Source organism: Buteo buteo, chromosome 1 (genome assembly GCF_964188355.1).
Source record: "Buteo buteo chromosome 1, bButBut1.hap1.1, whole genome shotgun sequence".
Taxonomy (NCBI): Eukaryota; Metazoa; Chordata; class Aves; order Accipitriformes; family Accipitridae; genus Buteo; species Buteo buteo.
Window position 1 is genome coordinate 13,111,971 of NC_134171.1, and position 13,777 is coordinate 13,125,747.

At 37.4% G+C, this 13,777-nt stretch overlaps 1 protein-coding gene across 3 annotated transcripts in view; it reads right to left on the reverse strand.

Moving 5' to 3' along the window:
• Positions 1–13,777, reverse strand: part of TBC1D14 (TBC1 domain family member 14) — a 75,457-nt gene that overhangs the window by 41,948 nt on the left and 19,732 nt on the right. For all 3 annotated transcript variants that reach the window (XR_012649701.1, XM_075022647.1, XM_075022639.1), the window contains one exon: positions 10,288–10,408. Coding sequence is in view for 2 of the 3 variants with exons in the window: in XM_075022647.1 (XP_074878748.1) it covers positions 10,288–10,408 (121 nt within the window). In the remaining variant the exon portion in view is untranslated. The remainder of the gene's footprint in view (positions 1–10,287; positions 10,409–13,777) is intronic.

Below are 13,777 nucleotides of genomic sequence, written 5' to 3' on the forward strand. Positions count from 1 at the left end.
TTTTTTATGTGTCTAATAAAAGCTTCTTTTGTACTCATACTGACAGTGTGCTGCATATTATCTCTCATCATCTGTTTGGACTGGTGGACTCTTGTGCATTCTGTTTTTAGTTTTACAAAAAACTGCATCAACATGTAAATTTTCCTGAATATAATTTTCTTTACAACTTAAGGTTCAGTCTTGAGGAGAAAAGAGTGTAGCTTTTTAAAGCTACACACAAATATGAATAAAATATATGAAGAAAGGCAACAAACCTTCATAGTCTAGCTTAAAGCAATAACTATTTCTGTGCTTTAATATTAATGAAACTGTTTCACTGAACTTTGTCATGCTAAAGAGACAACTTCGCAATAGAGCAAAAGAAAATTTTTATGTGAAAATTACTAACTGGCACAAAAACCATGTAATAAAATCACACTGAAAAATGAGATCAAGTGTCCTCTGAGAGAGGGAGAATGACAACATAAAATTTGAAGAAACATTTTCCCAATCTTTCTTCTGAAAGACACTTATGAAAAAAGTATCAGTCTGGCTTTTTAAAAATCCTTACATCCAGACCCTCAGGGTTTCCAGTAACACACATACAGTAACTCCTTTCATTTTGCAGAGCCAAAGAACATCAGCTTTGTCTGTTGTTGCTAGTGAGCATAGTAAGAGTTAGCTTTTCAAAACCTTCACCTCCCCCCCATTCTTTAATTTTAGATGAAGTTTGAGATGTATAAACTGGAAGACAGGCAAAGAAAACCTTTGGGTCAGAATTCTTGGGAGCTTACTTCTGTTTAACACAAAAATAACATATTGAAGTCTAGCAAAGCTTTCTCAACTTTACATTTTAGCAATGCAAGTTCTAGTCTCCTGTTAGGATAGGCAGTTCCACCACAATATTTAGAGGACAACACACCTGCCTTTATGGATTTATCTCCAGCTTTGTTTCACAATAACGTTTTGTCAAGTATTTGTGCGATGCAACATTCAGAAGCATGTGTCGGTATTTCCAGGCTCTCTACAGACTTCTATTTTCATTCAAAAACCCAAGGGGGGAAGAAAAAAAAATCCGAAAGACTACTGTGTGTTGCTTATCAGCATGCATGGTGGAAGGTTACTACACTGAAAAAACTTACTGGCTACACAAAGATGTAGGCGTTTAAGTATCTATCTATAAGCACTAGCAGACATGCAAATGCCAGATGCACGTTGGATTCTCATTTAACAACAAATAAGAACAAACTTCCAGCGATGCATCAGGTCTTCTGAAAAATTGTCTTCCCTGGCCTTGAAATTTTGGGGGTAGAAAGAGCTGTGTACTTCATCCTCAAAAGTCAGGCATTTTCCCATGAATTTGTGGCTTCCTGCATTTATCTTGTGCCATGTGAATTTATATTCCACCTAACTCTAAGCATCAGCTTGGGCTACAAAATAACTGTTTCAATTAAGACTGACAAACTTTATGATCTCACGGGACAACTTTAGACTTACTGCATTTCCCCTAAAACATACCACTGGCATTGAAACAGACCCTTCAGTAGAGACTAGCAGCTACCATTTTAACTGCAATAACAACTAACAATTTAAAAACTGCCTGTTACACCTGTTCAGGACCCCTCCAGCTTCCACAGCTTTTGACCCAGACAATTTATGAGGAGTTTTAGAGAGTGATGAAACTAAAATAAAAGCTTTAACTTCTTAAAGATAAAGTTTTTTAACTGGAAAATGAGGGAAAAAACCCTCACTTCCTTTCAAAAAATACTTTGTAGCTTGTCATAACTGTTAAAACTGATACTCAAATCTTATTATTTTCTATTAGCCTGATGTTTGTAACATACTCTGTGCTTTCACATGTTCGTAACATAAGGGAAAAAGTTCCAATAACATCAAAAGCAGCACTTGGCAGCTAGACTCTGCTAGATTATAATACCTGGGTGGGTCATATTACATTCTTTTATTATTAAAATACTCAGGAACAATCCTTCTACCATAGTATTAAATTACCCTTTCATTACTGTGGATGGAAGCTATTACTCTTGCTTTATCTGTTTAAATATGATAGTAGATTTGTTTGAGGCAGGTAATTTTCAAGTCAGGACAAGGGCAACACACTCTTTGTAGAGTAATACAGCCTACTGCAATTGCTGAATCATCTATTTAGTACAGTTCTTGTTCAAAGAAAGATATTTTAAGACTTCAGTGACAAAACAGGTTTCCTTTCTTTACTTATTTTTATTTACTTTCACAAAAATTAGATGCCCTTTACATATGATTACAATAAAATATTTTTAATTGCATCAGAAGCAAAGACATGAAATAGCAGTGCATTAAGGCAACTTGCACGTTTTGGGTTTAATTCTTATGTGGGAAAATTAGTTACACCTTTATTTCTAGAGATTGCAACAAGAATAAGCATAAGTTAGTTTTAGACTAACCACAGTAACTATGCCTTCTTGCACTGCAACTCCACTTCTGTTTCTTTATTCTTAAAAAAAGGAACTCGGGGCACACCATGACAGATCTAAATCCTGCCTTTTTGAAGGCTGACAAGTAGAAATGAACCCAGAGGAGGAGAACACAGGAAGTGACTCATTTACACCCTCGGACTTCTACTGCAGAACAGAAACAACGCACTAGACAGTTTATAACCTAGAAAGCTTTAAAGTGTGAATGAAGTCTACATGTGAACACTGAGCCTGCCATTAACAGCTATAGCCATTAGTCACAATGATTTATCCAGTGACCTATCCAAAGACAAACTCAGTACGTGCAGAAGACAATGCTCTATCCAAAATGGTAGATCTAGCTCCTGCCAGAATCAGCAGCCAGCTTGAACTAACCACTTCCTCTTCAAAAGGCCCTGAATGGACCATCTGAATACAGCATAAAGCATTGTTAAGACAAATGCTTAGAAAAGCTCAATATTTTTAGACAACTGCCACCCATCAGCACGAGGGCTGCAGATGCAGAAGCGGAACACACGGCAGCAGCTAGCCACGCTGCACAGCTTCCATCTGGAGTGCTCTTGCACATGGAGCTGCACAAGAACCTCCCCACATCAGTGGTCAGTGGACTTTTCTCTGGTCGTTTTGTTTTTTTTTCCGGGGGTGTGTGTGTGTGTGTGTGCGCGTGCGCGCGCATTTTGGGGGGTTGGGGTTGGTTTTTTTTTTTCCCCTGGATAAAACACACTGCTCTCAACAGGAGCTCCTATGCCTCTGCCTAAAGCATGGGTTGTAGTAATTTCTTTGAGTATTTCTTGCTGGGTGCTGTTGCTATGCAACTCTTTCCCACCTAATAGGTTCAAGCCAAAAAAACAGACTTTGAGGAAAGTGATTTTATTAATCAACTAGGATTATAGCTTAAAAAAAAGGAAAATCAAGCGAAGATCAACTTGAATAACTGACCCAAATAAACTTACAAAGGTTTTTCCTAGAGTACTGTTAGAAGCTTAACTCTTCATCCCATAAAAAAGCATCACGTATGAGCCAAGCAATATATTTAGCTGTTTCAAGAGCTCATTTTCACTTTATCATATGCTGCAGAGTAAGCCTCTTAAGTACGATTCATTTTAATTGACTGCAATGTTGATCCCACGTATAGTCATGATCTAATTATTACAGAAAAACATAATTGGTAAATCATGTTGATTTATTTCCTGGTAGTGCATCACTCCTAAAAGAAATCCTATTGTGTCTCCAGCTCAGACAGCCCAGTTGGGAAATTTTATCAGTGGTACCAAAAAAGAATGAGACTTTTCCATCTCCCCCTCTCCTCTAAAGAAACAAATACAGGAACAATTAGGAAAAAAAAAAATCAAAACATCAAAACAGTTTGGTAGGAGGGGGTGGGAACACACTGCTGGCAGCTTGTATGATAGAAGCAATATTGTATTAATGTGATCATCAAGGCTGAACAATCTGACTCAAATGACTTTGTTGTAGTGGTAAGGGCAGAACAAGCAAGTTGTACTGAAAAGCCTGGCTATAAGCTCTTATGCTGCCACTCCACCTACTGCATGCCTGCAATCTGCTCCTGGGGCCTCACACAGACAAACTTGTTATCCACAGCTGCACATAAACCGCTGTAGTTTTCCACTGCAGCTGAGGTGGGCAGACTGTTTTCATCATTGGTGACTTCAGGGCAGGAATCCAACTCCCCAGCAATTCATTTATTTAAAACCATATCCTTATGGGGGAGAAAAAAAAAGAAAAAAAAAGTCTCCCCTACCCCCCCACAAGAGCACACTATGGCTTTCAGAACAGGAATCCTTGTACATTTAGGAAGATGACAATCCCCAGGTTAAAAATCATAGTTACTCTTTATTATTAAGGAACTGCCATTAGAAATTCTAAACATTCTGATATGGAATGTCAGCAAATGAGATCACAGAATAATTAGACATTAATTTATGAGTAAACATTGTTATTGAAAGGCCTCAAGTGTTCCATGTGCTGAATTTTACTGGTGTTGAAACTCAAAGAAAATTAAAACATTCTATTGAACTCTTATTTGAATTCTTACAGTTAAAAGTTAAATGGAACAGTCTTTATAGGGTCACAGCACATTTGGAAGGGAAAAAAAATTACATGCTGATTAAAAAAATGGATTTTCCTATTACAGAAAAAAGGTACTTACACTACAGAAAAAAAAAATTTCATTTAAGACACTCCTATGGGGAAGATAGCTGTAATGCATCTGTTGGATATAGCTAAAAATCTGACTTTCCTCTATACACATTAGCCTCTTAATACACAAGATCTTGACTGGCCATTTGCAAACAAGTTCTGTGAAGACTGATCACATGAGAAGACAACCAAATTATGTGCTGAGAACAATGTTGCCTCTTCTTGAATTTTTAAAGGCATTTCTTTTTCAAGAGCATTCACTAACAAAACCACTGGGGGGAGGGAAAAAAAAAAGTTGCAAACATATGGTATTTACATCTGCTGTTCTTGTCAATCTTGAGAAGAGTTCCTGAAAGAAACAGTGGCCACAAAGCCTAGCTCAGCTCTACAGTCTATTGGAAGGGAAGAGAATTTAACTTCGGTGGTTATTCTCAGTGAAGTACTTTCATCTGACTTTTAGTGCATTTTAACACATCAATTACAAAAGTAACTAGCATAACCAGTTCTGCTCGAGCAGGATTCCTGAAGATAATTGATACAAAAAATGATTCATGCAAGCCTCCATTGTAAATGCACTTCCAGCTTCTCAGATGAAATTACTTATTCTGACAGCTTTTAAGCTTTAAAACATTTAACTGGATAAAAACCATACCAAAAAATCTTGGTGACCATGCAAAGCAATCCAACCTTAGCATATGCCAACATTTATTCTTCATCAAAAGACTAATATTCATGTATATTGTCAGCATTAAAGGTAGGACAAACAGCAATTTAGTTGGATTGATTTTAATTCCCACATTGTTGAAACAGAGTATGATACTATGTTGTATATACACTAAACAAGTGAGTGCTGTCAGAAGAGTTTTTATAGGACTTGAGAAAAGGCTTATGTGCTCAAAAACCTGTCCATTCTTTTGGTCAGAGGGGAAAAAAATGCTACTTTTCACATATTGTGCCTGGCTCACTTCTATATGTACAGCCATCTTCAGTCATGATATAACAACATTCAACTTCTGAATGGCAACTGAAGGTTGAGAGTCTGGAGTTTTCATCATTTATTTACTTATTTTACAAGTAGAAAGCAGGAAGGAAATAAGAACTGGTATATCTAACATCAATTTTTAACCACTTCACAGTTCAATTACTTTTTTTTTCCTCTTCTGTACTTTACATAAGCATGTATCTTAAAATAGCATTCTTTATTGCAAATTTCTTTCAATCCCAGACAAGATTATTATGGGGAAAGTATCAGAACAATGTACAATAAAAATGTATTTTAAAGATTGTTCCCTTTATAAGTTTAAAAAATGTGCACACAAACACATCATCCTTATCTTTCAGAAGTTTGCAGTCAACTTTGCTCATCTCATTCTGGAAAAAAAATAATTTTTCATCCATACAATAAAGGTATCAGAAGATGGAACCACGAACATACCAACGAACTCCCTGCAGGAGTCTACAGCCAAATTAGTGGGATAGTCACAGGGCTCTAATTAGTTACCTTGCACAAAGGATTTCTTTGATATCTGTCCAGAAGCAAAAGAAGCTGACCTGAAAAAGGATTGCTTGGTGGCTCAGTCACCTTAGTTCCTGTGCACAAATAGCTTCATAGCAAGCAAGTACGATCAAATGGATTTCCCTAGGTATGTGAAATTTGAGGACTGATACAAACAGAAATTGATAACCATAGCTACTACTACAGCCAGGCTATTTTGTGGCATCTTAGATAATCCAAAGAACTTTTGATAGTCTAAACAACTTACATGCAACTTGAATTTTATTTTTTCCTTTTTTCAAGATGGGAAACCATAATCAAGTAAAAATCATAATGAAGAATTTATCACCTTTCCTCTAAGTTGCCTTTCAGAATTAACTTAGACCAAGATTTTGCTAAGAGAAACACTCAAGAGCCTCTGTAGTTAGGCAGATTGAGTCTCCTACAATCTATCAGCTAATGAGTATTTCACCACATAGACAATAACATGACTGTAAGCACACAATTTGCAGGAAGACCTGGACTCCATGGTATGAATAATTTGGGGTTTTTTTCCTTGAAAAGAAACAGTAAGTCAAGCCTGAGCAGCCAGAGAATGGAAAGCCTCTTGCTCAATAAATAACCTGTTTCAAGTGCCAGCACCAACAGAGGCAGGAACTGGAACAGGAGGGAAAGCACCAAGCTCAAAAGGATGGCACAGTCTACATCTCCACCCTTTCCCAGACTTGAGGCATCTCACGTAACAGACTCTCAGAAGCCTGTCAGTTTTCTTGCACCAGTAAAAAGGCATGAAACCCTTTAACAGGGTGCTGAGTATCTCTTCAGTACAAATCCAGATGAATACCCAAAAGGGCAGACTGATGAAAAGTTAGTTACAAGGGCACACCAACGCACAATTCTTTTGTACATCATGTCAGCAGCACAAAACATTAGAAAGAAGTCTGTCAGAGCACTGAGTCTTATGAATGAAGTCAGATAATCCTGCACATAAAGAAGACAGAAGGAATAAAGTGTACTATGGGATGGCAAGGAAGCAATACTCATGATAACTGTGCCCAGCAGAACATGAGCAATGTCTAACTCTTTCTCACCAAGTCTGCACAAGCCCAGTTGTGTAATATAATCAGAAATTCATGGTATGGAGTGACAGGTGTCTTGCTGCTACAAATCACTATGTTAGCTCAAGAGATCAGACAGTAGGGTTCAAAACCCTGCTGATTTCCCATGATGTCCAAAAAACTGACTCTCTCTTCTCTCCCTCCAGTTTGGTTTTCTTGAAGTGTATAGAAAGTTACACAAAATGCCACGTTAAAAGAATACTTAGATTTTTAATTAGTCCCTTCTGTCTAGGTGGCATTTTACACTTGGACTGTGTGCTCTACACACTTCACTCAATACATAGAGCTGACAGTGTTCAATTAACAATTATGATGTTGCCATCATTGTTCAGGGCCTCGCAGCTTCCTGCACAGTCCTCAAGAAATCTTTTACATGACGACAAGTCCACAATGTTTTCCACATCTCTTTGTGTAAGTCAGTGTGGTAGTCAAGTTGTGAAACACTGGTGATCAAGATACAAAGTCTCAAGCTCAAAAACAGTCACCAACTTTGCATCTGCAAACAATTGGCTTCTCAGGGCACCTAGTGTTTATAGTAGATTTCACATAATGCAAGTGTAACTCCCATTGCACTGAGCTTTAAGGAAAGCCCCAGCACTTCTGGAAAGAAAAATAAATTAAAAAAAAAAAAATCAAGCCCAATTTCAAGTAAAGCATACATAAAGAGCTGACAATTAACAGCCACCCATAAAAGAAATAGTTTAGGCACCTTGTTTAATGCCCCACAGGAGAAAGTGCAGACACTGAAATAATTTATTAGGACACTAACCATTTACCTTGATCACAGCCACCTTCCACAACCCCCACGTTTCATCGCATACCTCCAAATTCTTCAATACATGAGATAAGGATCTTTCCAGCACCTACTCTTCTGACGATGGAAATAAAATACATACCTCAAGGTAGAAATAGTCACAGCATTTATTCCTCTGGCCTAGTACCCTTTTTTCCAGAAAGAAGAAAGCACTGGTGTTGGCCAGCAGGCATCATCCCAATAGCCACATACTGTCACCTCCTCCACTTACACATATGCAACTTCTTTAGGCACAAATCAAAGGGCTAAAAGCATGCCTCTAAATGGGAAAAAAACTGCAACACAAGTGCTACTTCATCATTGTCAAAGCAACCTGTGAGGGATAACCTAAATTGGGATGTGCTTTGGGGTGCTGGTGAGGCTCGATTAGTTATTTACAGGGTTACTCATGTCTCAAAGTCTACGTGTCAAAAATAACTTCAGGAAAGTGCCAAACAAATTAGAAAGGATTAGTTATTGTCATCCAAGAGGCATTGGAGACAATTGTTTCAGACTTGCAATCTTTCCAGAAACTCACTAATGGTTGGAAGCCATACCACATAATACTTTAATAGCTACTTTTTTCTAACAAATTTAATACAACCATTCAAAGCTGTACTGTTCCAGGAACACCGAATACTCAAGACGTAAGGTAGTTTGGATCTAAAGGAAAAATATTCACAGTACCAGCAGCAAAATGTTAATAAAGTATTTACCCACTTTTCAAAGAACAGATGACTACAATATAATACACTAAGTGTCAGAGTACTGCAATTATTAAGCCTTTTCAATTGTGTCATCAAAAATCTTTGGTGAACACTTCAGAACTGTTAATTGTATCAAGACTAGCTGTAGATAAAGCCTGAATGGTTGATCATATTGACAACTTCAAAAAGTTACTTGAACTTCATTTAAATTAACAGCCTAGCTACAGCTAAGAACAGTCGCATGACACACCCTAAATTAAGCAGCACAGTACTTCAAATCAGCATTCTCATTTCACATACAGCAGCTGGTTTTGAAGTTCTTACTATGTGGTCTCTCTCCATGCAAACCTTCCTATTCCCACAGGATGTTTTCTTCTCTCCAAAAGAGCAGCTCAAAAATTACTAACCACATAGTTGGATTTCACAAGATCTTTCCCCATTGGGAAGGCAGGTTATCTGATTCACTAGCAATGTGCTTGGGTTCATCTGTAGTAGAACCAGTCCTCTGAAAAGTTATGTTTTCAACAATTTTATAATGCTATAGCTTGAGAAGTGATATGCAAAGAAAAAGAGAAGGGGTTTTCACTATGTTTTTTTTAACTCTCTTATGACACACTAAGGAAGGCCTGAAAAGGTTTTTGTATAACCTCTTCACCCCCCTCCCCAGCCCCCAGAAACAGCTGCTAAAGTTTGACAAATCATGGATCTAACTACTGGCAAATATAAGCAACAGACACACACATAAAAACCAGTGTCAAAACTACTTAAGCAGCAATGAAGACAGGGAAAAACCTAAATTCTTTGGTGTGTCTGGTACTTTTAAAGTTTTTCTCTCTTCAGGGAACCACTTCAATAAACAATTTCAATTTCAATACACACTCCCTCTTGGACTGTACTGTACAAGGAAAAACAAATTATTCCATTCACTTATCCTGAACTGTATTATATTGTTCCAACATTTCAAGTCAAGGAATGAATTTTCATCAAGGCTCACACATGGAAAATTTCAACTCCAAACAGCAAATACTTCAGAAAACAAGGAATAGGTGAAAGTAGCATTCCAACACAAGTTTCTGGCACTCTACCACATTCACTCTATTTTGAATTTACGTATTTTTAATTACTATTTAAGCATAAATAAGCCAAGGCCCAGCAGAACACAATTTCCCTTCAAACAGTATCTTATAGATGAGTCCATGACACAAATGCCACAAACCAGTGAAAGCCAGACCAAGACAAAGGAATTTGAAAGATTTGCAAAATACCTACTAAGCTTGACTATAAAAAACAAATACACTTTCACATACTTTGAATCTTCACAGGAAATGCTTTATACCAGACTGGTATGTGTTTTCATGGAGTACTCAATGTAATGACCATGTAAGAACACATTCTTTTGAACGGCACTGTTATAATGGAAGTAAAATTTCAATGAAGAACCTTCTTTGATACTGTCCAAGAAATTGTGTGCAACTCAAACAGGCTTCACAGGTGTTCATACAGATCATAAACTTAACTGGCTTCTACATTCACCACTAATCCTAACACAGAATTAAACAAATACCTTTTGCGTTTTCTTTGGATCTTTCTGTGAGTTTTCTCTGAGGGGTACTTTTCCAAACAACTTCCATCCCACATCATTTTGTTTTTCAAATCTTGCACTTTGCTTTCTGATAAACAAATTCCTACAAAAAAAAGTTTGATTAAGAAAAAGGGTTGATTAATTATAATAAACAGAAGGATAGACAATTTGCTAACCTTATGTATCCCAATCACATAGTCTGATTCCTCTTGTGGTTGTGCTGGTAGGCACTGTTTGCCATCCTCAAGAGGTACATCATGCAGTATTATCACCATACTAGGCAACCGACTTGGTTAAGTAAGAATTTTTAGTAGATAAAAAAGTTCATTTGTAACTTTCTAAAAATGGCCTTCCTTTTTACCCTCCCTCTAGATCATTCAGCCTCACTCTTTTACAGTAAGACTACAACACTAAACCTCTTTTTGTATAAACATTCTCCACCCGCCTGTTACAACACCCTACTACCAAAAATCACAAAAGTTGTAGACATAGTGGCCTTCTACTGTATTTGATCTGCTTTCATAAAAGATTATTTTTCCTGAATAAACTTAAAAGCAGCTATCAAAACACATTAATTCTGAAGTCTCTCTGAAATGTCTCAAATTAACCCGCTTAAACACCATAGTAACAGTCATAAAGCTAGACATAAAGCCACTGAAAATTACATTACTTTTATTGATGTTACTAGTTTTTAATCATAAAGCCATATGCCAGACCTGCATCTTCTCACCACAACTATGTTTATCCAAAACTGGACATACGGTACAGACCAGTCTTCATGCTTTTGGTAGCAGTCAGCTTCTCCAAGAGCAAAACAGATGTTCTACACCCACGGCATGTCTGGATTATTGAAGTAACAGATTTTCTTTTGTCCTACTGTCTAGTTCAGTGAATATTCAGATACCTCCAGGTTAGCTCAATTATTTACACACCTTGTGGTAGGTTTTTCTGGGAACTTGACTATAGGCTTTCGATCCCTCATTTAAAAGGAAAAAAATTTCACTGAGACAAAAGCATTTTTGCTCCTTCAATCAGCAGGCAGCTATAGTACCTTCATACTATGGATGCTTCCAGAATGGCATTACTGTTTTTCCATACAGTTACTACTTTAATGCCCAGTGGGTTGACCCACCAAGTACAGATTATTTATTATTCATAAAGTGTGGCAGTTTGGGAAATAAAACTATATTGAGCGTCACATTCTAAAAGGGCTGAATACACATCTGCAATAGGAACAATCTGGACACTAAAAAGTTGTTTTTCCTGGCCACTTTGGATCAGCTAACATGGACAATATCATAAATACATCAATAGATATAGTACTGTTTGGAATACAAGAGAAATGTTTAATACGAGACAAACAATTGAGGCACACACGTCAGAGTGCACTCGAATGTATTATAAGGTTAATAGGGAGCACTACCATCCTTAAATATGCATATATTTACACAAATGATCACACGCTTCTATATCACAAGGGTACAGTTACCTTGAAACCCAAACCAGAAACTTTATCGTATTAAAAGATAAGAACAAAGTGTTTAGGTACAGAAATCACACAAGTCAATAACAACTGATGTCAAAGCTAAGCAGTAACTGTACTTCTACAAACCCCTTTCGGCTTTCCCCTACCCCACCTCACACAAAATAAAAATTAGTATAAAGATGTACAGGAAATAATTGTAGGGAAAGCACTAAAGAAGAATAGCATAAAAAATGCAGAAATGTACTGCCATATTTTCCATCTTTGCACTTTTTTCAAAGCGTTAAATTATAATTCTACAGGTAAACTACTTGATCAAAACCAAAGATTTGCTTTGTCTCTGTAACTAGCATACTCCATTTCAGTGTTATGAAGCTCTCCTGTAGCTCATCATTACAGCTGTAATGCTACTTAGAGATTTGTAAGCTAACTAGAGCATTAGTCAACAAGTTTGACTACACTGCTACCACAACTGCTAGTGCTGGGAAAAAGAGATCATCAAAACCAACTTCCAATAAAGATATCTCAGTTGAGTTTGCTTTCTTTTCACCAGCAATACCTTCACTTTGGCAACATAAAGAATCCATTCTGTTTGAGCATTTAGTACCCTGAAGGGCTTCTGCATGTAATGATCTTCTTACCCCTGCCCAAGTTTGTAACATTTATGTAAAACAGCCTGAGATGATGGATCTAGAGGATCATTTGAGACAGCTACCAGGGAAATAAAATGCAAACAGACAGACATGAGGTTTTTTTCTTTTTATACATATGTTTAGTTAATTTAAAATGGAGAAATACCAAGCAAGTTCTGAAATATATCTAAGAATAAAAAGGAAAACATGACAGGAATAACATCATCAAAACCACTGCAGGTAAATAGGATACACAATGCAAGACAGGCTGGCTGTTCTTGCAGAAGGTTTTCTTTCAGACTGTTACTACTTCAGAAGCAAGCAAACTAAATTCCAGACTACATACTGTCTTCAGAGCAAACAAGAACTTCGAGCCTCAGGGACACCTGAGAGAGCCCCATAAGGAGGCACACCTGCATGACAGTTCTGTGCACATTCAAATCCTCTTTTGCAAGTAAAAGGCTTTCACCACAGTTCATTAGCACTGCAATAACATGAAAATTAAAGGACTAACAGGCAAGTTTCTCTCCCTATCTATCCACATTAGAAGTTGCTAGCACAGGTATACACAAGCAACAATCTTCTCTGAGGGATTTTAAGAGCGGCAGTACATCTTTATCCTCAGAGCAAAAATAAAGATGAATTGGAATAATAAAGTATAATAGCTCCCTGCTGCAAGTGCCTGCGTAAGATGAACTAAACCTGAAAAGTCAATCTCACATATTTGCCTTCAATTCAATTCCGCAATCCTAACTATCTGTTTTGCCTTTAGAGGGAGCTTCATAATAAGTAATCTGTTCTCCAGCTTATCTAGCAGATGGCACAGGACTTGCTCAGCTCACTCTCCTCTATGTCTGTGTGATTTCCACTGTACACTCTAGGGCACCAGGCTTCTCTTCCTCCCTTTGTACTATTTCAGGGATTTCCAGTTCACTTTTTTTTTTTAATTTAAAATTTATATTGAACTGAAAGCATCAGGCACAGTCAATATACAATTCCCGTTCTGTACAGAGCAACTTACTCTCCTTTTCCTCTTTTTCCCTGCTCTCTGTCTGTGCCTAAGTCCTGGTGTTTTGCGGGTGTCCACACTCTTTATCCACTCCAGAAAGTCTCAAAACTCCCAAAAGGCATAACCTTATCAGAAGCCACAAATTGGCACAATCAGATGTAGAACTGCAGACTACAACCTGTTCCTGCTTTGACTGAGGACACACAGTATTGTTAAACCCTGATTTGCCTCAGACTGGAACACGCCAAAGGTAAACCACGGGAAAGTTGGGCTGGCATGAAAGAAGCAGAAGAGGTGCTGCTCCGTCTGCACCTAATTTTAGAAAACTTAAGGAAAAAAAATACTATG